This window comes from Hyperoodon ampullatus, assembly GCF_949752795.1.
Source record: "Hyperoodon ampullatus genome assembly, chromosome: 13".
Lineage (NCBI taxonomy): Eukaryota > Metazoa > Chordata > Mammalia > Artiodactyla > Ziphiidae > Hyperoodon > Hyperoodon ampullatus.
The window spans coordinates 40,811,551-40,836,605 of NC_136926.1; the positions used below are offsets into that span (position 1 = coordinate 40,811,551).

The following is a 25,055-nucleotide window of genomic DNA, read 5'->3' on the forward strand; positions in this document are numbered from 1 at the left end:
TAGGTTAAAAATAAAAACTCTTACCTATGTAACTGAGCAAGACAGGGAGGAATATTAATCCATGAGTGGCTCCCAGTAAGACCATAGCTAAATACATCCTGAAGTAAAATATCTGGAAAATTTGAGATTTGGCAAAGGCCAAAACCATAATGCCTCCAAATTTTGTTAGTGTGATTCCACTGAATACCTAAGAGAAGAGAGATGGGGTTAGAAGCAACTTTTATCAACCTACCGTAATTGAACACTTCCTCATAGAGGGATTTCTTAAAAGCCAAGGTCCAAAGTAATGGGGGACCGAACCCCAGCTTTCAGATTTACTGATAAGTAGCATTAGGCTCTGCCTAAATTGTTTTATTTGCTACTTATGAATCTGAGGGGGAAAAAAAAGGTGTAATAAGGGTAAAAGCTGTGTATTCTGCATAGACCCCATGGCAGCCCTGCAAGTCTAACAGTGCCATTTTTCCAACAGCATTATTTTTCAATTAAGATATGTACTATTTTTTTAGACAATGCTATTTATTACACACTTTTTGTTGTTACTCTGTAACAATGTTGTCTGGTGGTAAAGTAACTGGTTCATAGTTCAGCCCTGTATCCTGGTTTAGCCTGAGAAGATTCTCCAAATGTGAACCACAAACTGCACACTGGGCTCCAAGCATGGCAGCTCCCCTGCTTTTCAACACACATGGCTGGCCTGGGTTTTAAACGGCTCTCAAATCAAACTTCTCTGTTTTCCTGCTTCAGCCATACTGTCGTCTGCAAAGGAGGCTCCAGCAGTAACAGTTGTAAAGAATTTCAGGGTGGAGCTCTCTATGCAGGATACAGCTATTTCATTAATTGCCTGAAAACTTGGAATCCTTAGGAGCTGCTGCTAAGTAAAAGATACAAATTCTGCTTTCCCTACTGAATCTTACAGTTCCTTCTCCTGAGAAACACTCAGTCACCAAGCTGGGTACTTCACGGTGAGGTACCTGCCCGAGTCACCTGCTCGGGCTGTACTCACAGAGCTGCCCATGTGGGAGAGCGCCTCTTCCGCCCGTTCCGTGCGGCTTCCCTTCGTGCTCACCGTGAACGCTCTCGTGATGTGGCTGCAGAACTCCACGGAGATGCCACAGCTCTGAAATAAAGTGCTTCCTTTACAAGTGCCCTTCTCCAGTTAAAAACAGTAAAAACAACCACCCTTTTCCCGGGATCTGTGGTTATCAGGGCACCTGGGAGGTAAAGGAGCCTGGAGCACCCCCTCTAACTTGTAAGACGAAGCTCCCATCACACCAACTTAAACTGTCCCAGAAAGCTTGTGGAACCCTCCAGGCACAGTTTCCTCCAGCAGATCTGCCTCTATTAGGGGGAAGCAGCTGAAACCTCTCAAGGTCCCCCCAACCCCCAGCCAGACAGCACACTGTCATTTCTTTAGCTGGGCCTCACTACCACTCCCCCTGAAGCCACATTCCGTTCGTATCTGAAGAGCAGATGCACTGTGTCTGTTTTCTGTTAATACTTTCTCAAATGTGCACGTATTCAAGACTATTAAAATGCACCTGGCAACCACGTGGAAGGCAAAAGGTCTTGGTCAGAAAATTCCATTGAGAAGGGGCAGTTTTTCTAACTGAAAACTGAACATCATGCTGTCATCAGGCTACATACTTTGGCAAAACACCCTTCAGAATAATAATTTTTTTTTTTGCGGTACACGGGCCTCTCACTGCTGTGGCCTCTCCCGTTGCGGAGCACAGGCTCCGGACGCGCAGGCTCAGCGGCCATGGCTCACGGGCCCAGCCGCTCCGCGGCATGTGGGATCTTCCCGGACCGGGGCACGAACCCGTGTCCCCTGCATCGGCAGGTGGACTCTCAACCACTGCGCCGCCAGGGAAGCCCCAGAATAATAACTTAAAGGCAGAATGCCTAAGCCAGACCATGACCTCACATTTCCATTGCTATACGTATCACCCACGTCCAACTCCACCTGCCACTGACCCCACCTGACCATGTGCGCCAAGAGCTGGCCTTGATCTCTCACCCCAAGAAACAATTCACAGCAGTGACATAAGGAGTGAGGGACAAACTGAGTGGACCAGAACTCACCATAACCAAGTTGACCAAAGAAACCGCATTCAAACTGATGCCCCAGAGCCACATGACACCGAACATGTTGACCAAGATCATAGCGATGGTGATGCACATGATCACCGCCGACCACAGCTCACAGCCCAGGAGAACCACGGTCACCAAAAAGATGGCACCCAGGGACACACCGAGGTTAAAGATAGTGTCATCAATCACGGTCAGGTACTGTTCGTAGAAGACGTAGAACACACTGGAGAGGGGGAGAAGGTTCTGTTACAGCTTGGTTTTTGCTTCTGGAATCTTTCCTCCTCATCCTGCCACAACTGCAAAACGGAAACTACCTTGAGAGACATCCTCACATAAAACCTCCGTTTGTGCAAGACTCACCTCCAGCAGTTAAGCTGGACCTCTGACCACTGACACCCAAAGAAGGGCCTCCGAGGTGTGTATTTTATATAAGGTTTTTGTTCATGTGCCCAATCCATTCTGCTTTATAGGCATTTATCGACAAAGAATATTCCATGGTATTTTGGGAAAACAAGCCCTGGTTTATCCTGAGGGCTACCCCCAGCCAAACAAGGTCTATGCGGGGCCTGAGAAGAAAATGCTTTTTTGGCAAAGTTAACCAGCTCCTCTAAGGAGTCAGGACACCCACTCCAAGAACTCCTTCCACAGGAAAACAGGCTGTCCTCCTGCCAGGAACAGGTCCAGACTCCCTTCAATGAGATTAAAGGGGTTGGGGGGAAAATCACTTGTTTCTCCTACTTTTCTATATGTTCCAAATTCAATATTTCATAAAATATTTTCTTTATGAGGAAAAAAAAGAAAAACAATAAATGAAAAAAGAGAAACCTCCATAAAGGCACTGTCCCCAGCCATCAGTTGCCGGGCCCTCTCTGTGAAGCTGCTCCCCAGGCACCGTGACCCCTGTCCCCCGCCTGTTTTGCAGGGTGTGAGCTCCAGCCCCGAGACCTCAGTAGGTGCTGCAGATTCTGGCCCAGGTGCCGTTTCCTGAGACAGGCTTCACCTGTGCTCAGGACGGAGCCGGGTTCAGAAGGAAAGCTGAGTGTCGGCCCCCCAGCAAGGGAACCCCAGGGTACCCTCATTTACAAAATCCACACGTTACCTGTATGGGAACACACGGTGATCACTTCCTTCCAGGCCCATGGTTCTGGTGATGTTGCTGGCGATGAGGCGGGCCTTTTCCATGGCATCGATGAAGTCAGCGGAGGTCTTGAGCACCGTGTGGTAGGTCATGAAGTAAGTGGCTCCGACGCCTGTGCCGTTGCCGAGGATGTTAACTGCCGCGCTGTAAGCGGCGTGTCCCCTGGGAGAAGACAATGGTATCAAAGGCCACACCTCGTGCCGTACCTGCAGAATCTGAGCATCAAGGCTGAGTGGTGTCACCTGACCCTGGACTCAGGGATCAGACCAGCTGTCAATTTCAGGGACAGGGAAGCCCCTGAAAAGGCGCGATGAAGGTTTAGCTCATTCTTTCCCACACTGGCTTTTCTTTGCTGCTTTGGTTTCTTTGATGCGTAGCTGCTACTGTTTCTGTAGCTGGTTCTGCTCACAGCCCAGTGTGTTCTTCTACAGGGTTTGCTCAGCAGTGCTGTGTAACAGGAGGCGCGAATGGACAAGGGCCCTGGAGTCAGACCGCCATGAGGTCGGCCTCAGCGCTGGAGCCCTGGGTAGAATTACTAAATTTGGGCTGCAGTGTCATCTGCAAAGGGTATACCACCACCTACTCATGGGGCTGTGTGGTGAGTCAGTGAAATAGTGTCGGTGAGGTGCCTGGCACAATCCTGGCACACAGGAGGCTCCCTGTCTGTTGCCCTCCTACGAGTTGAATTCATTCTGACTTCTTTTATGTAGCCGAGCATTCAGTCTGCCAGGAGACCAAGCTACACAGGGTTCATTTCTTCTTTATTTTTAGGGACAGTCCTCCCATGGTACCTAGTCTAGGTCTCAAAACACAGACGTGAGATGTATGACTGACGGGACTCTGATCACATTATGTATTCTTATGAAGAACAGGGATATCCAGCATTTACCTAATGTACACCTGGACACTCACCTTCCTACCAAAACATCCAAATCTGCCCAACTCCAGACTTCAGTCATCTTTGCTATTTCTGGGCCAGAGATCCTGTTTCCACGGTAGCTGGCTGCCTGGCTAGATGGGGGAGTCAGACAGCCCATAACCTCATGTACAGACAGGCTGGCAAGAAGCACAGTGGGGCTAAAAGAATCTAAACCTTTGGGGCTTCCCTGGTGGCTCAGTGGTTAAGAATCCACCTGCCAATGCGGGGGACACGGGTTCGAGCCCTGGTCCGGGAAGATCCCACATGCCGCGGAGCAACTAAGCCTGTGGGCCACAACTACTGGAGCCCATGCACCGCAACAAGAGAAACCACCGCAATGAGAGGCCCAAGCACCACAACGAAGAGCAGCCCCCACTCGCCACAACTAGAGAAAGCCCGCGCCCAGCAACAAAGACCCAATGCCGCCAAAAATAAATTAAAAAAAAAAATCTAAACCTTCATCCCGGGTGACGTCACCAGAGCAGAGGTGCAGGGCCCCATATGCCCCACACACAACTGGACAAACCCTTTCCCATCCTGAATCGCCCACATCCCTCCCCGCGATCTGCCCTGCCGGTGGTCTGCACAGGACTGTGTCCTTCACGCCGCCAGGAGGGGCGCGTGAGACAGAATGCTCAGGCCAGGATGGAATCGGGCCAGAATGAGGAGGAGTTTTCTTTTTTTTAACATCTTTACTGGAGTATAATTGCTTTACAATGTTGTGTTAGTTTCTGCTGTATAACAAAGTGAATCAGCTATACGTATACATATATCCCCATATCTCTTCCCTCTTGCATCTCCCTCCCACCCTCCCTATTCCACCCCTCTAGTGGGACACAAAGCACCGAGCTGATCTCCCTGTGCTATGCGGCTGCTTCCCACTAGCTCTCTATTTTACATTTGATAGTGTATATATGTCCATGCCACTCTGTCACTTCATCCCAGCTTACCCCTCCCCCTCCCCGGGTCCTCAAGTCCATTCTCTACGTCTGCGTCTTTATTCCTATCCTGCCCCTAATTTCTCCAGAACCATTTTCTTTTAAGATGAGGAGTTTTCTTTAAAGGCGTTTTGGTTTTTCTGCGGGGCAGGGTGGGGAGTGGCAGAGAAGAGGACCTTCCCGCCCACCATTCCCACCCCAGCCCTCCCCAGCTTCCCAGTGCAAATTAAAGGGGAAGCGGGCACAGAGCTGAATGGTTCCGTGTCACTTACCCTTTGCCACACTTGGGGTTCGGGTTATCGGAGAGGAACATGGGCAGGAACCTCATGAAGTCTGCGCCCTGAGGCCTCTGCTTGCCCTCTGGAGTCAGAGGCCGGCAGTGGACGCAGGCAGGGTCAACCACTGTGCAAACAGGTTGGGGGAGCCACGGTGAGAAGGATGGGTCTCCATATTAAAACATTTAAAAATAATGATAAAGAAGTGACGGGAATTCTTTTCCTGAATCCTTCTGTTTATCCAAAAGCTTCAAACACATGGTTTTCACAGTCAAACTTGAGGTCCCATCTTCATCTAACACAGGCTATACAAATTTTCTTCCCCAAAGCAGGTTTCCTGCTTTAAGGACGACCTCAGTATGTTATTATCAGAGCCCAGGACATCCATGTTTTTATCAAGAAAATCCTAGGGACAGACTCAACGCTTTTACAAAACCATATGGCAACAGTGATAAACAAAGAAAAGCACTCCCATGAGAAGCTACAGCCAGATACCAATCAAGAGAGACCAACAGCATTGCCGGGAAAAGATGACAAACCTGAAAACCAGAGTCCCCTGACCTGGGCCTTGTTCAGCCTGCAGCCTCATGGGGGGCTGGAAAGGGGACAACAAGGTATCTCCAGAGTGAACAATGGAGGAAGGGGATGATGACAAGGGGAATGAGATGCAGCAATGGCAGACAAACAGGTGGACGTGGAGGTAAAATGCAAATGATTTTTAAATTATAATGTTAAAGTTCTTCAGAAAAGAGGGAAAGATCTGGAAAAGGATCAAGTACCTGACGCATTGCAGAACCGATCTGTGCTGTTGTAGACTCTACAGCAAGACGACTGTGGCTTGACCCAGTCAAAATAATCGTCAATCCAGGACGAGGGAGCAAAGCCTATCCGGGTACTAGAGAAAGGAGAGAAAGGGTTACTGATGCCCCCACAGGGAGGAAGTCTTCAGTTTCAGTCCCTTTTCTTGAAATCCAAAACTTCCTTTTCTACACCTTTTAATGCCACCCAGTCAGAAGACAAACCACATTAGTGCTTAATGGGAAAAGCTTCAGAATATGAGGTGGTAAATTTGCCCTTTAAAAGGTTTTGCTTAGGTAAAGCTAGATTCAACCCACATTGTACAAGATAGATTTTCCAGGAAAAGCTATCTTTAGAGAGAGGTTTCAGGCCGAGGTCCCGGGCCAGGAGCCCGTCCGCGGCTGGGGTACTGACTAGTTGTCCAGCTGGGCGGCGGTGAAGATCTGCTGCACCAACGAGTCATTGTTGCAGCCCAGGCCCCCGCACACCATGTTCTGCCCTTTCAGAGAAGCGTAGTCGTGCCCTCCCTCCACGACAAAGTACACGGGCGGGCCCGCGTGCAGGTAGCGATTGAGGGACTGGAAATAATCCGTCACGTAGGAGTCCTGAGAGAGAGAGAGAGGACAACAGGACACAGTGTGAACGTCCTGTGCAAGCGAGAGAGGGGCTCCTGGCCGAGATGCCTCGAGCCCAGGTTCCTGACTCCCTCCACAGCCAGCGCCCCCTCCCCACCCTGGGCCCAGGGGCTTTTCCAGTTGGTCCCACCGTCAGGAGGGCACCTCAGGAGGTCAAGACCGGCTGCTCGCGTTCTGCAGCCATGCCCAAGGCCTGTGAGCTCAGAAGGCCCGGGCCTCATGGTTAGAGCTCTGGCGAGGTTCCTGCAGTGCGGGAGAGCCTGCCAGCACCCACATTTAGAAGCGGACATCAGCTGAAACACCCGCGTGAGTATTTTGAAAAATGCATTCACCACGGGCTAAATGAGTTAGAATAAAAAAGAAAGCGTCTTACATCCGGCATTGACAGAGACTGATCCAAGCCGATTTCTACTTTGTTCAGGACTGCGATACTGAATGACAGAACACCCACAAATACCGCTACCTGGAATGCGAAGTGAGTTACAGAGTTAGAGTTATCATGATTAAAAACATAAATCATTTATTTATCTATTTATCTATTTTATTTATTTATGGCTGCACTGGGTCTTAGTTGCAGCATGCATGCAGGATTTACTTCCCCGACCAGGGATTGAACCCGGGCCCCCTGCACTGGGAGCGCTGAGTCCTACCCACTGGACCACCAGGGAACTCCCTAAATCAAATCTTAAACACGCAAAACAGGACTTTCCTAAACGAAAAGCAAGTTTAAATGACACGCTAAGAAAACAAGGAGTCTGGGACAGTAGCCGAGGTCACGGTCTCAATAGTCAAGCCACCTGGGTTCAAATCCTGGCTCTGCCACTTACAAGCTGAGTGACCCTGAGGAAGTCACTTAACCTCTCTTAGCTTCTATTTCCTCCTCAATAGAACAGGAAAAATAAGACTTGTAACATGAGATAATTTTGTGGATTAAATGAGAAAATTCTAGGGATAATCCAGAATTTAGCGTAGTACCTGGTTCTGAGCACAATACCAGATATTAAGTGTTCAGTAAATGTTAGGTGTTACTATTACTTTTACTGGAATGAATTTACATTCTTTTAGTGGAAATGTGATAGATTATAGCTGTTGGTTATATCCAGTGTGTAAACTGTACTACAAAATGCTCTTGCATGGTTGCTGGGGATGAGGGACAGTGCAGGGGAGGGAGGTGGGTGACACTGAAGGTGCAGGACGAGGGGGATGGAACAGATCTATATCTTGGTGCTTACACGAATCTGCACATGTGATAAACTGACACAGAACTGGACACATACATTGTGCCAATGTCGAACTCTTGGTTTTGATATTGAACTACAATTATGTAAGACCTTGGGAGGAAACTGGCAAAGGGCAGCTGGGTCCTTCTCTGCACTACCTCTGTGACTTTCTATGAATCTGTAATTATTTAAAAACAAAACAACCAACTTAAAACAGAAACTCTTGCTTATACTGCCTGCTAAAAATATTTTATATATTTGTATATATTTGCTTCTGCATTCTTGTATACACACACACACACACACACACACACACACACACACTTAACAGCTTAACAGCTGTCAGAATCCTTCCCAAGCACTCTGATTTCTTAGAAGGCATGTGACAACTTTGTTTGGGGAGAAAAACCACAGACAGGCTCCTACCACAATGGGCCGCATCCAGTCCTTAAGCAGAAGTGGAGCATAGGCGTCTCTGAAGAAGCGAAATAAGCAACTCTCCGAGGCCTGGATGCCTGCTCTGTCTGCCGCACCCCCGACACAGCAGAGGACATCCAGCCGGTTCTTCTGAGGGGATGAAGAGGAACAGAGGTCACCCTCCAGCCGCCTCATCTAGATTCTAGACTCAGATGAAACAGGCTGCACGCCTGATGACAACTTACCTCTTGCCGCTTTATGTCTAACCCCAAGAGACTCACAAAGCAGGTAATCTGAAGGAGGAAGTCAATGAGGACCGCCATCCCCGCAAAGAGAGAGAAGGTGTGCACAGCCGGCATCACGGACAGGCCTCCTGCGGGGAGAAGAGAGCAGCCACGTCCTTCCCAGCTGAGGGCTCAGCAGGCCTCACAGGCACATGCACGTATGAACACGCAGCACCAGAGCAGGCCAATCCCACAAGAAGAATCCCCCCAATCCTCCCACCCAAAGGCACTCTGCGCAGTCTGCGGGTGTCACACCAGAACCACCTGGGGAGGTTAAAATGTACGTTCCAGGGACCGGGCCCCATCCTACTTTATCAAGACAATGGGAATTCAACCCCAATTCTACTGTTCAGAATTCTATGATCCCAACTCTATAATTTAACAAGCTCTCCAAGCAAGTGCATGCACTTTCACATTTGAGATCCATTAACACAGGCCATTTTTTATAGTACCTGCTATGTTTCAGTCCACAAGAGGGATGGTATTTCCCATCTGCTATTATATCATCCAGTCAGTCTCTCGGTTTAGTTACAAATGAGGATGCTCCAAGCGTCCTCCAGGCTAAGACTCAGAAGCTGAAAACTGGCTGCCCATGGGCCAGATATATATAAACCCATTTTAGAATTTAAAAAGTTTTAAAAAAAATAAATAGCCAATATTTAACAATGAGATTCACAGTGTCACTTGAGAGAAAAAAAATCTAGATTCACAGCGTCGCTTGAGAAAAAAATTGGACCTGGCAGCACTGGGCCAGCAACACATAGCTGCCTCTTGCAGATGGGACCCCAGACTCTGGGTGCCACGGTCCCCGCTGCTCCTCCTGTCCCCCCAAAGTCACTCCAACCTTGAGGCCCAGGGTCAGCTGCTATCACCAACACACTTGCACTGGGTTTTTTTTATAATAGAAAAAGAGGAAGTAACTGTTTTGCATCTGTATCCATAAAAAGAAACCACAAGAGCCACAGGTTTGTTTCACAGTGCACTGCTTTGTGGAAATGGGGGATGATATATGCTAATGGCGTGTCTGTGTCCAAAGACCACACATACGATGTCCCTCCCATGGCCCCTTGTAAGATGACCTGGTGGCCCCTGCAGGCATTTCCATTGGAACCCACGGATCGTGTGTCTTCCCTGGACTTACTGGGCGATTCTAATCAGCATCCTCTGCAGAGGATGTGATCAGTTTTCTCTTACTACATGCCATACATGGGGGTGGGGAGTGCCCTGCTAGTAAGACTACCGATTTCTCCACATGAAAGAATACAGAAGTGCTGGGTTTTGTGCCAGCTTATTCTGGCTCCTTGTATTGAGGAAAGATTGAAGAACTTCTGCTCATTTACGAGGCTGCTTCCCAGTGACCTGTGTGTGCAGAGGTGGGGAGACTGCCTTTCGGAACAGTGGCAAACACCTTGCGAGCTAATAACGCCTGTGATTTTGGAGTTGCTGCCGAGAGTGCTGTGACAGGAAGGACTCTGTGGCTGTCCTTCAAGAGTGCTATTTTCAAACCCCAGCACTCGCCATGGGTGCCCTAAACGTGGAGGGGGAGGAGTCCTAGGTATCTGAACCCCAACATCAACGCCGTCCTGAAACAATGTGATAAGGAAGACACTTGCTGGAAATTCCCTGGTGGTCCAGTGGTTAGGATGCCATGTTTCCACTGGGGGGGGAGGGGCACAGGTTGGGGCACGGGTCCGATCCCTGGTGGGGGAACTAGGATCCTGCATGCCACGTGGTGTGGCCAAAATTTGAAGAAATTAAAAATTAAAAATAAATAAATAATGTAGTTTAAAAAAAGAAGACACTTGCTAATGGCACCCGGGATACTGCCACCAATTTTTCTCGTGCTCCACTCTGACACTTTCCAATCACAGAATAAAACTTAAAAAAGAACGCAAAGGGTCATATACTGATACACCCAGGCTCAGCAAACCTCAGGGTTGGCAGATTCAAAGAGTAATTACCTAAGAAAAATGCTACCGTCTCTGAAAAGGACGACAGGAAAATACTTGGAGCCACTTCTCCCAGGACCCGGCCCACCTGCTGGTCCAGCGTCTCCCCTTGGAGGCGTTCATCTCTCTTAAAAATAAAAAAAAAAGTTAAACACACGACATTAAAGTTTCTCAATTACAATGCCACCTTTTTGCTTCTTTGGTGCCTTGTGTTAACCTGATGATAAAAAATAATGATTAGTAGCATCTACTTGTTGTTTGTAAACTTTATACAATAAAGCGGAGGACCCCAAACTTCTCATGTTGATTCATTCGGGATATTTCTGAAGCCCGGAGCCAGGTAACAGGTGAGAATCTAAAGGAAGGACTGCATCAGGTTATCAGGAAAATACATGCAACGCAGGCTGCAGGTGGCTGGACCTTTAAATAACACTCCTACATGCCACTGGGTCTCTGCCCAGGTAAGCGCTACAGGACAAGGGACCCTGGGAGAACCAACGGATTGACGTCATTTTTTACATCAGTGGGTGCTGTGTTGACCTTTTGCCTTTTAGTGGCACCTCTGACAAATCCCTCATTCTTCTACACTATATTGAGAATCATTTTAATAGCTGTTGTGCCCAAAATATTTTCCACAAGTGTGTTAGCCCTTTTTGCACACGTTGCACATATTTTAAAACCAAATTCTCACTTTATATCTATGCCACCAACCAAAGAGAATGTTGGTCTCAATCTTCTTGGTCTCAAAATGTCCAGAACAAGTTACAGGCACCAATAAGCAACACAGAGGAACGGAAACGACGTCTCCACGTGTCACACTCAAATACTCCGCATGGAGCTGAACAGCCGTATGTGGAGTCTGGTACTCGGTCAGACTCTGTGAGACTCTGAAACGCACCTGGTAGGTCTGGACCAGAATGAAGATGTTGTCCACTCCCACAGCCAGCACCAGGAACGGGATGACTTCTATCACAATGAGGGTGAAGGGGATCCCGATGTAGCTGAAGATGCCCAAGGAGCACACCACCGAGCTCAGCACGATCAGGATGCCCGCGATGCCCAGGGAGATTTTCGAATCCACCTGCAGATGCCACAAAGACATAAATTCTCATTTAGGGTGTTTTTTGTCCTGTTCCTAAAAGGTCTTCATTTTCACCTCTTTACCTGGATACTGCCCATCTAGATTTAAAAGTACAGTTCCCGGTTTGAGAGAAGATAGGAAAAGTTGTCTAGGTCTTCCCTAGCAACATATTTTATCAGCCTACATTCTTAGGTGATGGCATGTTAGAAAAAAAACTGGCTTATGTGAAATAAACTTTAAGTTGAAGATAAGAAATTGGAACTGAAGAAAACAGATGCAGGAAGCAGAAAATGTGACAAACAAGTAAAACACAGGACAATTTAAGGCAGTTTTGAACATAATGAATTAGGATTAAGCAGAGGCAAAAACATGCCATCACGCTGTGTACTGCCATTTCCCTCTAACACACACACACACACACACATGCACACACACACACCTACACACCCCACTTACCAGAAACGTGCTACAGCTTTTGATATGCCCCAAGGCTATGGAAATATATAAAAACATGATGCCATAGCTGATTAGAACAGTGAAGACATCACTGTTACTTTCACGGTTTATTTCATCTTCAATACTTCGTTCAGCCTTAAAAGAAATGGTCAGATTTGGATTCTTGTAGTTTTTCACAAAATTAATAAACCTAAAAGGGTAAGCAAAATTTCGTATTTTTAGTTAAAACTTAGTGACAACTAAGTAAGGAACTTCTTCGTAACTTCTATGACACAAAAGCCACACTTAACCCTTATACCTCATTAGGACCTTCTACACTGGCAAGGAGAAGGTAGGACACTTCCAGATTACGAAGTTCCAGACATGCTGAGTTTTCCGGTATTTAAAACAGGTTTAGAACAAGTTTAAAAACTGCTTCATGGTCTCACTTCTTTTTTACTAAAAAAGATTTCTAAATGAAGTATATTATACTACAGACATATGCTCATGGAGCAAAAATTTTAAAAGTTGATCTACAGATTCAATGCAATCCCTATCAGAATCCCAGCTGACTTTTTTGTAGAAAGACAAGCTGTTCTAAAATTCACATGGAATTGCGAGGGGCCCAGAATAGCCCAAATCTTCTTTTTCAAGAAGAACAAAGTCGGAAGATTCACACTTTCCCAATTTCAAACTTACTACAAACCAACAGTAAGCAAGACAGTGTGGTTACCAGCACAAGGCAAGACAGGCATACAGATCAAAGGATCAGAACTAAGAGTCCAGAAATATGCCATGTATCTGCCTTCACCTAATTTTCAATAAAGGTGGCAAGACTATTAATGGGGGAAAGAATATCTTTTCAACAAATGGTCTGGGGCAACTGGAGAGCCATATACAAATAAATGCAGTTGGACCCTTACCTCACACCATGTATAAAGATTAACTCTTAACTCAATGGATAAAAGACCTTTTAAATGTAAGAGCTAAAACTATAAAACTCTCAGAAGAACACAAAGGTGTAAATGTCTAGGTCCTTGGGTTAGGCAATGGTTTCTTGGCTATGACACCAAAAGTATGAATAACAAAAGAGAAGATAGATAAATTGGACTTTACTGAAATTAAAAACTTCTGTGTTTCAGAGGATACCATCAAGAAAGGCAAAAACACAGACTGGAGAATGGGAGAAAATATTTGAAAATCATACATCTGATAAGGGACTTGTAGAATATATAGCAATTCTTATAATTTGATAATAAAACTACAAATAACCCAGTCAAAAAAATGGGCAAAGGATATGAAGAAACATTTTTCCAAAGAAGTTATACAAATCGGTGCATGAAAAGATGCTCAAATTCATTAGTCATCAGGGAAATGCAAATAAAAACTGCAATGAGGGAATTCCCTGGTGGTCCAGTGCTTAGGACTTGGTGCTTTCACTGCCGTGGCCCGGTTCAAGCCCTGGTTGGGGAACTAAGATCCCGCAAGCTGTGCAGTGTGGACGAAAAAACAAAACAAAAAAACTGCAATGAGATACCACTTCACACCCACTACAATAGCTAGAATCAAAAAGTCAAATAATAAACAAGTGTTGGTGAGGTGTGGAGAATCTGAAACCTCCATACACTGCTGATGGGAATGTAAAATGGTGCAGTCACTTTTTTTTTTGGCTGCGCCACACAGCATGTGGGATCTTAGTTCCCCAACCTGTGGAAGCAGAGCCTTAACCACTGGACTGCCAGGGAAGTCCAATCAGTGCAGTCGCTTTGGAAAAAAGTCTGCCAGTTCCTCAGAGTTACCGTACGACCCAGCAATTCTACTCCTGGATATATACCAACCAAGAGAAATGAAAACATGTTCACACAAAAACTTGTATACGAATGTTTGTAGTATTATTCCTAATAGCCAAAAGGTAGAAACAGCTCAAATGTTCATCAACTGATGAATAAATAAACAAAATGTGGTATATCCATAGGATGGGATATTCTTCAGCCATAAAAAGGAACGAAGTACTGACACATGCTTCAACTTGGATGAATCTTGAAAACATTATTCTAACTGAAAGAAGCCAGACCCAAAAGTCCACGTACATGATTCCATTCATATAAAAGTCTGGAATAGGAAAATCTAGAGACAGAGAGTAGATTGGTGGCTGTGTAGGGCTGGGTGTTAGGAGGGTGACCACTAAAGGAGACGGGATTTCTTTCTGTGGTAAAGAAAATGTTCTAAAATTGACCATGGTGATGTTTGCACACATCTGTGAATATACTAAAAGCTACTGAACTGTACGCTTTAAATGGGTGAACTGTATGGTATATGAATTATATCCCAACAAAGCTGTTCAGAGTCCCTGTCCTCCTCGGTCCCCTCTTCCCATTCTCTAGAGGTTATACCACAGCTAACCGGTTCCCAGGTCATTTGTTTGATATCTTTTCTAGGCACGGATGGCATGCATAGCATATATTTGTCCAAACATGCTGACTGCAGTTTTTATTTACTATCTTGAACCATTTATTTATCTCACCATCATTAATGACGAAATAATATTCTACTGTACTTCTCCCTACTAATATACACTCAGCTTGCTCAGGTTTTGCTGTTAGAAAATAATGCAAGGAACATTTCTGCATGGATACTTTTGCATTCTTGTTGCAGGGATATGTATTAAAAGAATGTTTATAGGTAAATTTATTTATAGATTTTTTTTTTCATAGCACCACCAGTACCAAGTGAAAAAAATGGCATAACTTAGATCTACTGTTGGTTAATTTAGTTGAACTAAGTGTAAATGCTTTCTGCTACGGTCCACCTCCCCACAGAAAGAACAGCTTGTTTAGACCGTGTGAGCAACTCACTCTCTTTCCCAGGCCTGGGCCCTCTGGAGCTTCTCTGTATCATTACGGTAATTATTGACAGGAAAGGTAATCACAAGGGCTGTGGCGTTATTGTAGTTTTGATCTAGAAAGGAAAAAGGTGACATCAAAAAGCAGATTACAAGCTTGCAGAAAACTAGATCAATACGGGGGGAAAATCACAAGCCAGTTAGGTGCCTGGTTTCTCATGGGGCTGAAGCCTATACACACCTGAGCTCGAGGAACACAACAGGAGATCTGGTGCCCGTGTGGTTCAGCTAATGAAGAAAAAGGACCCTCGTGTGGAAGTAGGCACAGTTGTCATTCATATCATCATTACTACACGGCACGTGCATGGTGACAATTTCAAACAGAGTGGAAAGGTGTTCAGGGACAAGCCTCTCTCCTCCCTCAGCCCCCGTCTGTGTCTCAGCTCTCCTCCCCACACCATGGCACTGTGACTCCTTCCAGCCACGGTCCACGTGCATAAGCACAGTCTCCCCTTCCCTCCTTGTTTACACAAGCAGTGACACACCCTTCTGCAAATGCTGCTTTTAAAGTCATATCCTGAGAATGCTCTGTTTTACTACACAGAGAGCGTCCTTATTCTTTTTTCTGCTGTATGATATTTCCTAGTGTAATTTAACCAATCTCCAGTTGATGGCTATCTTTGCAAATGTTTTTGGTATTATATACAGAATTACTACAAAGAATAACCTGATATTTCCAATATGTAAGATGTAATTTGTAGAATCAATTCTTATAAGTACCATCACAGAATCAAAAAATATGTGCATTTCTAATTTTGATAGATTCCCCCCAACTGCCCTCCAAAGAGGCCATCCTGTTTTTCATTTCTTTCTTCAACAATATATTTACTGAGACCTACTCTGTGCCAGACATTATCTTAGAGACCATGGATACATCAGTGAGCAAAGGAGATAAAAATCTCGGTCTAGGGCTTCCCTGGTGGCGCAGTGGTTGAGAGTCCGCCTGCCGGTGCAGGGGACACGGGTTCGTGCCCCAGTCTGGGAAGATCCCACATGCCGCGGAGCGGCTGGGCCCGTGAGCCCTGGCCGCTGGGCCTGCGCGTCCGGAGCCTGTGCTTCGCAACGGGAGAAGCCACAACAGTGAGAGGCCCGCGTGCCGCACACACACACAAAAAAATCTCGGTCTTCCTGGAGCTTATATTCTAGCAACCATTTATACTTCCACCAACAATGTGGTTTCCCCACATTCATCCACAAAAGATTTTATCAGACACTTAGATCTTTGCTAATCTCTTATGTAAAAGATTGAAGTGAGAGGCATTTCACTAATTTGCAGTGAGGTTCAGCATTTTCCCCATATAACTGAAAGCCACTTGTATTTCTTCTTTTGTTAACACTCATACGGCTCTGCCCACTTTTCTTTTGGGTGGCTGACCTTCTCTCTTTTCTCCAAGAGCTCTCCACGTATTAAGGAAATGCTGTCTGTTATGAATACTAACTTTTTTTTTCTCTCCAGTTGGCTGTTTGTCTGTTTTTTAAACTTTATGTTTGTTCTCTACACAGGAATTTTAAATTCTCATGCAGTCGGATTCATCAGTGTTTCCTTCTGTGGCTTCTGCATTGTCTGTCCTGCTTAGAAATGCCTTCTCCATTTAAAAATTATTTAAAAAAATTCATCCTGCATTCTCTTCTAGTACTTTAATAGTTTCACTTCTTATATTGTAATCTTTGTTCCATCGGAATTTACTCTGGTGGAAGGAATAAGGTAGAGAACAAATTTAATTTTGATGGCTGTGGCTACCCAGCTGGTGACACCATCTTTTCCCCACTGAGTAGAAACCACATTGTGTTACATAAGGCAGAGTAAAATTTAAATACAGCTCACAACTTCTCCCTTCCCACTGGATGAGGAGAAGAACATCTGGCTTCTTCATTAGGCTGGAGAAAAACCTGTTAGGCTGCCTGTAATTAGGCTTCAGATGCCAAAGCTGTCACATGATTCATTACCCCATCATACCTAATATAATCTGCTCCAAGGTGCTGCAGGAACCAGCAAAGAGCAAACCAACAGCCTCTCCCACTATAAAAGTGTTTGAATTCTTAGCCAACTGGTTTAGAAGGAAAAAACCTATCCACTTTGTTTCTTTCCCCCCATCTCACATATTATCTCTCCCCCATTACAGATGTTCTTAACCAGAGGGCCACAGACTCCACAGGGGCTCTCTCAAGGAGTTTCAAGGGTTCCATGAACTCCCTGAAATGGAGCAACGTATTACGTGGATGTACACAATGGCATTACTCTGGGAAAACGTCCTTAGCTGTCGACAGCTATCCCAAGAGCAACCTAAAAATGGCTAACACCACTTCCTTCAAATGCACAATAAAACCCAAAGCCAAAGGAGATATTATATTTGGGACCCAATATACTGGGTAAATAATAAGAGTGCTCGATTGATGAAATCTTCGTAATTACCACTTGACTGTTAATGACAGAACCAAGACTACGTTATCTAGCAGGAAAAGTAAAAGCTTCTCTCACCATCATAGCCTCCTAACACAAGCCACGGGAACACTGGTCCACCAAAGGTCCCCAGGCAAGGATCGTGGAGCAAACTGGTGTCATTCAGGGAGGCGGGAGCCCTGCCAAGAATTCAGAAAACACCACCCGATTAGAACAACCTTAAGACGTCACAGAGACCTAAACGTTTACGCAGCAGTCATGAGGCGGATTAAGAATGTGGGCCTGAGGTTGGTTCCCTGGATGAATAACAACAGTTCAGTAGTTGCTTTTGGGAGCTCAGCATCACTGAGAGGCAGGCACATGCAGCGCAATGTGGTTGATGTCACCTGCTGCACAGAGGAGGGGGCCGCTAATCCGTGGGGAAAACCGCCACCGTAAAGAGAAGAGCTGTACAGACCAGGTCTCTAAGGCTGAGGGGGGCTTCACCTGGGAGGGAGGAAGTGAGGGCTTCCACACACCACACTGGCGGGAAGAGAAGAAAGAGCGTGAGGACAGGTACAGGAGAGGATAGAGTGGACGGTGGCCTGAGGGACCACAGGAAGTCCTGGGTCTAGAGCATGGGGTACCCATGAAGGGGGGCCTCCCAGGCAGGGGGTGGGGCTAGGAAGGAAGAGGGAAGCAGTGGAAAAAAGGGGTAGGCGCCGTGTTAAGCAGTTTGGATTTTTATCCTGTAGGCACTGGGGAACAACCAGGTTTGGGCAAAAGGGAGGTCATGAGCTGTTTGACAAAGATAACTCCGGTGGCAAAGTGGAAGGAGGTCTGGAAGTAGGAAAGAAAGAAGCAGGGAGACCAGGCCAGGGACGCCAGCAGTGCACGAGAGACAGACAGACAACCGGTGACAGGGAACCAGCATTTTAGCACAGAAGTCAGGCGGACCCTGGGCACACGTGAAGGTATATATATATATATATAATAATGTGTATATAATGTGAACCACCGTCCTTCAGCGCCGAGGGACAAGGGACAGGCTCAGGTCCTGGAGGTCAGGTCACTGCTGGGGGCGAACAGCAGGGCTGCAGGGCTGCACAGACGCTGAGTCCTGTCAACCCACACATGTGGGGCTCTGCCGCCACACTGCGGGCTTGAGGGCTCATGCTGAGGTTAAAACCCACAAGAGTTACATGAGGAAGAGTCCAGGCATCCCATAAGCGGTAGGCGTTGATGCCATCATGTGATGCGGAGGAAGCAGGAGGTCTGTGCTTGGTTCTGGGCCAGCCGGGCTCCTGCAGGGCCTCCGTGCCCCCAGGGGGAACAGCCCAGGGAAAGGTGGAGGGTGAGGAGGGAGCTGAGAGCTGGGGACGCACAAGCGGAACCACAGACAACACACACCCCTGCTGCGCAGGAGAGGAGGTGCTCACGGTGGTGTTTCCACACCTGTGTGAACCACACTCCCCTCGGGCAAAACATCCATCTCATGCGTCTCCCCTGCGGCCAAAATTCTGTTGATTTTTATTTTGTAAAACAAAGAGAAAATAACTTTTTTCTTTAAAAATTAAAGTTAAATAATACTGAACCTTTTTTTCCAATTGCCTGTGGCTGCCCTGTACCACCTGTCTTTCGGAGAACACTGCTTTGGGTACACGGGCTACACTTATTGTTTCACGGGCTTGTGTTTATAGATGTGACATCCTGAAGAGAGTAAACACAGCCCAACCACCCAGAGTCAGTCATATTCCAGTAACAAAAAAGACGGAACCTAAGGTCACCAAACCACAGGTGACAAGGAATAATTTCTCTGCTTCCATAATGAAGAAACAGCCAGGGCTTCCCTGGTGGCGCAGTGGTTGAGGGTCCACCTGCCAATGCAGGGGACACGGGTTCGTGCCCCAGTCCGGGAAGATCCCACATGCCGCGGAGCGGCTGGGCCCGTGAGCCATGGCCACTGAGCCTGCGCGTCTGGAGCCTGTGCTCCGCAACGGGAGAAGCCACAACAGTGAGAGGCCCGCGTACCGCAAAAAAAAAAAAAAAAGAAAAAGAAACAGCCACAGTGGTGGTCTGATTGGCTGAACAACTGTCTCTGGGCCAGATAGCAGGCCAAGGTACATGGCATCCAGAGACGGCAGCTGCAAGCCGCAAGCCGCTCCTCCTGCCGCGGGACAGGCCTAAAGATCACCTCACAGGTCACCAAGCACGGCTTCTCTGTGTCTAATTCAAACCACACATGCACCCTGCCCAGCCAGTCGAGCCTCCGAGGGGAAGCAGCTTCAGTGCCCTCCGATCTAACTGCACTCTAATCCAGCCCCCACTCCTCAAGGGGATGCTGCACGTTCTAAAAACTCAGTATCATGAAATAAATTTATACTTGAAAGACAAGAAAAAGCACTACAGGCTTCTATTTTTGCACTATTTAACCAGCTCAGGAATGCCTGGGGTGGTGTGGTAGATGCAACTATGTGTTATCAATCCAGGCGGGAGTCAGGGGCTGAGTGGTACCTGCTGTTCCTCAATGACACACCATGAACGCCCCGCCCCAGGGCCTTTGTACCTGCTGCCCGTCTACACGGAACACTCGCCCCACCCCCCCACCCCAACTCTCCCAGGCCTCCGTCTTCCCTTCTGCTGAGCAGGTCTCCGCTGCACCGAGAGCAGCACGCCCCCTGCACTCCCCGCCCTCGCCCAGCTTCCTTTCCCCACGGCATCGCCTCGACCTGGCACCATCTCAACCCGGCGTCAGGGCCAGCGGCTACCGTTCACCCTCTGCCTCCCTTCATTAGAACGAAGGCTTTGCCGGGAGGATCCCGCTGTTTATCCCTGCTGGGGCTCCAGTACCTACAGCGGCGTGTGGCCACAGCAAGGGCTCCAATGTTGGAGGAAGGAAGGAAGGACTGTCCCCGCCACTTACCGAACGCAGTACAGGAAGTGTGTGTGGTAATCCGCGTACGCGAAGTAGTAGTCTCCTACTCTGTGGTCCAGCACGGAATGGCTGTTCTGGAAGTAATTTAACACGCTCATGATGGTGCAGTGCTTGTTATATGGTGAGAGGGGTGCCAAGCAGATGTCCTGGAGTGTCACAGTCTCATTGTCGTAAGATGCAGTAATGTTCTCGATGGCCGTCTGTAAGTCAAGAACCTGAAGGATGATTTTTAAAATAAACAAACCCAGAAATGTATCAGTTTTCCCTCAGAGGTTGACTAACCGTTATTGCCCGGAGGGGTCAGAAGGTAAAGAGTATTTGGCGAAACTCCTTCCTGAGACAGGGAAGGCTGAGACACACGCTGGTTAAAAAAAAAAAAAAATTTTGTCTTTAAACATATTTTTGGTGACTTCCCTGGCGGTCCAGTGGGTAAGACTTCACCTTCCAATGCAGGGGGTGAGGGTTCAATCCCTGGTTGGGGAGCTAAGATCCCACATGCCTTGCAGCCAAAAAACCAAAACATAAAACAGAAGCGATACTGTAACAAATTCAATAAAGACTTTGAAAATGGTCCACGTCAAAAAAAAAATCTTAAAAAAAAAAACAAACATATTTTTGCTGAGGAACAGCAAACTGGGATGGAGACCCCACCTACAGGCACCCAGAGAGAGGAGGGGGCACCACGACAGGTCAGATCCCAGCGCAGGACACACGAACATCTGCCCTCCCACCCTTCTCCACAGGGACCCACGAGGCCACAGAGGGGAGCCTGGGGTCATCTGCCTGATCTTCCTGACACTCCCTCCCCTCACAAACAAATACCACCTTCCTCCATACTATGATTATTTATGTATATTCTCGTACTTTCTAATAGAGAATATATTCCAGGAGGTAAATGACAACATTTGCACCTTTTGCAACAAGCTGGGAAAAAGCAACAGACAGTCATTGGGTGGAAAAAAGATCCTACTGAAGTCTTGAGAATATTTTGATGTTTTTTCAAGCTATCAAGACTTTCTGTAGGGCAAGAGCAATGTTTATAGGAAAAACCATGCAACTGTGCAATTGTTCATTAAAAAATAAGTGGATGCAGTTTATTTACAGATAAGTGTGATAAGGGAGAACGGGCAGGTTTAAAAGCCTCTGTAAGAGCACGGGATGGATCTCGTTCCAAATGCACCTCCCACCAAACGCAGGCAGGGAGCCCACATTCAGGCAACACTAAGTTCATTCCTGCAGGTGGATCAGCAGTGATCCAGCAGCTCCTTCCTAGGTCCCCAGGACAGCGTAAGAGGCTTTATCCCTTTAGGTCCTGGTGTATTACTTTTTAATTATCACGGGAAAAAATCCGTAAGTTCTTAGGTGAATTATAAATACATTCTGTTTCAAAAGAAAAACGCTCATCTCAATTTCAAGCAAGACCATCTGTATGAAATAAATACCAAAGCGGTCTACAGTAAATTTTTCATTAAATTCAACAGCTATCACTTTTTTGAAAAGTAAGTGAAAAGCGCCTTTACTTTTATCATTAAGGTTCACAAGATAAACCACCACACTCAGCCTCAAACCCACATCAAGTAAACTGGTCAAAAGCTGACAAAGTGCCATGTCCCCCGGAATTGATTTCTGCAAAGAGCAGATTACCTGGTGCAAGATGTCTATGGCAAGTGGAGGCCCAAAGGGCACGTCGGCTCCAGAGGGGTAGGGCTGGTACACGTGCGGCTGAGTGAGAGGGGCTTGGATGATGAGCTGCTCGGTGCGGAAGAAAGGTCCGAAGTGTGTGTCGAAGTACTCCTTCTCCCGGCGTGCCTGGCTGCCGGGCGCAGACCAGAGGTCCACCGGGTCTGTTGTGACCTGCACAAACACCAGGCCCGAAGAACAGGCGGCGATGAAGGCCACGGAGAAGAACACGATGCAGCCGGGGTGTCGGACGCAGAATGAGCCCCACTGTGCAAAGAGCCGCTGGAGACGGGCTTCGAAGGCGGCACCCAGAGAGTCACAGCAGGACGGCCCCCCTGGAAGAGCGGGAGAGGAAGAGAGGGTGGAGGTTAAGAGCCAAGCCATTCCTGAAAGTCGGAACGGGGAGAGCATCAGCTACCACTGCCCATAACGGAACTCGCGCCCACACAGGACACACCGGGATGTGCACAGGACGATCCCCTGCCCGCCCCCCACCAGCTACTTGTCTGCTCTGGAAGCGGCCCTGCTCACCTGCCCACACCTATCCCCACCCCTAGAGGAACGGTGCTCACACACAAGCCTCGGAAAAGCAAAGTGCTCTCAGCACTCTGTCCAGAGCAGTTCCCTCCAACCTTTCCTGCTACCCTGGCTCTCAGCCCGCCACACTGGCGCCTCCACAGCCCAGGGAAGGATCATTCTACTGCTATTATTAACTGCGTGGCTCTGATCTGCCACCCTGACCAGGTTGTTAGTGCCACAAAGGCAAGGACCCTGCCTCCATCACAGCCGTGTCCTCGGCACGGGCTCAGGGCCTCTCCTGGAACAGGCATATAAACGTTTGTCAAGGAAACGAACGCTCTCGTGCCAAAATGGTCCCAACCCTTTTAGTTAAGTACCAACGTGCCTACCTTTGTCACTGGCATTTACAGAGAAAGCAATATTGCCATCAATGGGGGTGTACTCGGAGACAAAATACCGTTTTCTGGAAAATAAAAGCATGCAAGTCGTGTTCGTGGACCTCGGCACAGTGAGGCTGTTCTTCTGACGTTCCCACGTGAGCTCTCCCATTGAAAGCTCACTTACTCATCCTGTCTGCTTCCTCCCTAATTGGTGCCTGCCTTCCCTTAAGTTCTCTTGCTCTGGGTCTCTCTCTGCTCATCAGTCTCAGGGGAGAATTTATGAGGGTATTAGAAAAAAAATTAATACAGGATAATTTCACCTTGTAGCCCTCATTTACATTTAGAAGTTTTAGGTTCTTTAAAAACACAGTAAACACTATATTGCAGGAGCCATGAGTACATCTAGTGCCTAGATCTTGGTTTCTAAACACCATTCTCCAATGAAAGGAACCAGGACTCCTTGCAGAAGAGGATGCTTCTAGGGCTGGAGCAGGGAAAATAAGAGAACATCTTGTGATTCCAGAAAATAAGAACAAGCTTGAGAATTGGCGGGGTGGGGTGGGGTGGGGCATGCTTAAAAAAGCATAGGAGGGCTTCCCTGGTGGCGCAGTGGTTGAGAGTCCGCCTGCCGATGCAGGGGATGCGGGTTCGTGCCCCGGTCTGGGAGGATCCCACATGCCGCGGAGTGGCTGGGCCCGTGAGCCATGGCCACTGAGCCTGTGCGTCCGGAGCCTGTGCTCCGCAACGGGAGAGGCCACAACAGTGAGAGGCCCGCATACAGCAAAAAAAAAAAAAAAAAAAAAGCATAGGAGCCACCAGAAGATGCTCCCAGTGGTTGAAACTGGGAAAATTTGAGCAATAAGATAAATGATGATACTGAACAGAGACCACAGAATTTTTTTTTAAAGTCCATGATGTAAAAGTAACTGAATAAATAAATAAGTAGAGGAGAAGGGATAACTCTGTACAGAGTAAGCCCAGTTAGTAAATGGAGAAGGAACGAGGGAAATACAAAGGCACCAGCAGGCAAACACCACAGGAAATAAGTGTTGAAGACAAGATCCACGGATGGATGCTAAAATCAGTGGGCGACAGTTTGAGGAGAAACAAGGTATTAAGATAGTCTCAACATACCTCCTCTAAGATATTTATCAACTCCAAAGGGAGAAATAGTAACTTCACTATTACTGTAGTGGAGAAACCCAGCAGACACCTTCTTAACCAAGTGATCGAGGCTAACCTCACCAGTGATGAGACATATTGACATCATATGATACATTGAGAAAGACACGTCACTTCTGTGATATTGTCAAAAACACCTAACCTCAACCTAATCACGAGAAAATATCAGATAAAGCCAAACTGGGGCACATTTTACAAAATAACTGACCAGCACTCATCAAAAGTGTCAAGGCCATAAGAGAAAAGGAAAGATGAGAAACTGTCACAGATTGGAGGAGATGAATAAAACAAAGAGTGAACGTGACATGGGATCCTGAAACAGAAAAAGGGTGTTAGAGAAAAAACTGGTGAAACTTGAAAGAAGACTGTGGTTTAGCCAACAACAGTAAACCAATGTTATTTTCATGGTTTTGATTAAATTATATCCCATGGGTGATGTGCGTTGTAACACTAGAGGAAGCCAGTAGAGGATATAAATGAACTCTACTATTTTTGTACCCTTTTGGTGAGTCTAAAATTATTTCAAAATAAAAAGTTTTAAAAACATGTGTTGTCCTAAGTCAAGACGCAGATATCTAAAAGGACTACAGTATTGCATTTGAAAGGATCTGAATCAGATTTGGCTCATGAGACTTTGTTAAAGAATGGCTGCTTTGGGCTTCCCTGGTGGCGCAGTGGTTGAGGGTCCGCCTGCCGATGCAGGGGACACGGGTTCGTGCCCCGGTCTGGGAAGATCCCACATGCCGCAGAGCGGCTGGGCCCGTGAGCCATGGCCGCTGAGCCTGCGCGTCCGGAGCCTGTGCTCCGCAGGGGGAGAGGCCACAACAGTGAGAGGCCCACCTACAGCAAAAAAAAAAAAAAAAAAAAAAAAAAAAAGAATGGCTGCTTTAAATCACA

The 25,055-nt window shown here is 47.0% G+C and overlaps 1 protein-coding gene across 1 annotated transcript in view; it reads right to left on the bottom strand.

Moving 5' to 3' along the window:
- The window catches only part of NPC1 (NPC intracellular cholesterol transporter 1), a gene marked incomplete at both ends in the record, with an annotated part of 55,433 nt that overhangs the window by 667 nt on the left and 29,711 nt on the right, over positions 1–25,055 (bottom strand). The window contains 18 exons of the mRNA XM_079718251.1: positions 25–187; positions 1,004–1,117; positions 2,083–2,314; positions 3,191–3,391; positions 5,359–5,488; positions 6,141–6,256; positions 6,574–6,764; positions 7,168–7,257; positions 8,441–8,581; positions 8,677–8,804; positions 10,677–10,791; positions 11,563–11,745; positions 12,202–12,391; positions 15,036–15,138; positions 17,562–17,662; positions 20,386–20,612; positions 22,042–22,412; positions 22,986–23,059. Coding sequence (XP_079574377.1) covers positions 25–187; positions 1,004–1,117; positions 2,083–2,314; positions 3,191–3,391; positions 5,359–5,488; positions 6,141–6,256; positions 6,574–6,764; positions 7,168–7,257; positions 8,441–8,581; positions 8,677–8,804; positions 10,677–10,791; positions 11,563–11,745; positions 12,202–12,391; positions 15,036–15,138; positions 17,562–17,662; positions 20,386–20,612; positions 22,042–22,412; positions 22,986–23,059 — 2,870 coding nt within the window. The remainder of the gene's footprint in view (positions 1–24; positions 188–1,003; positions 1,118–2,082; positions 2,315–3,190; positions 3,392–5,358; positions 5,489–6,140; positions 6,257–6,573; positions 6,765–7,167; positions 7,258–8,440; positions 8,582–8,676; positions 8,805–10,676; positions 10,792–11,562; positions 11,746–12,201; positions 12,392–15,035; positions 15,139–17,561; positions 17,663–20,385; positions 20,613–22,041; positions 22,413–22,985; positions 23,060–25,055) is intronic.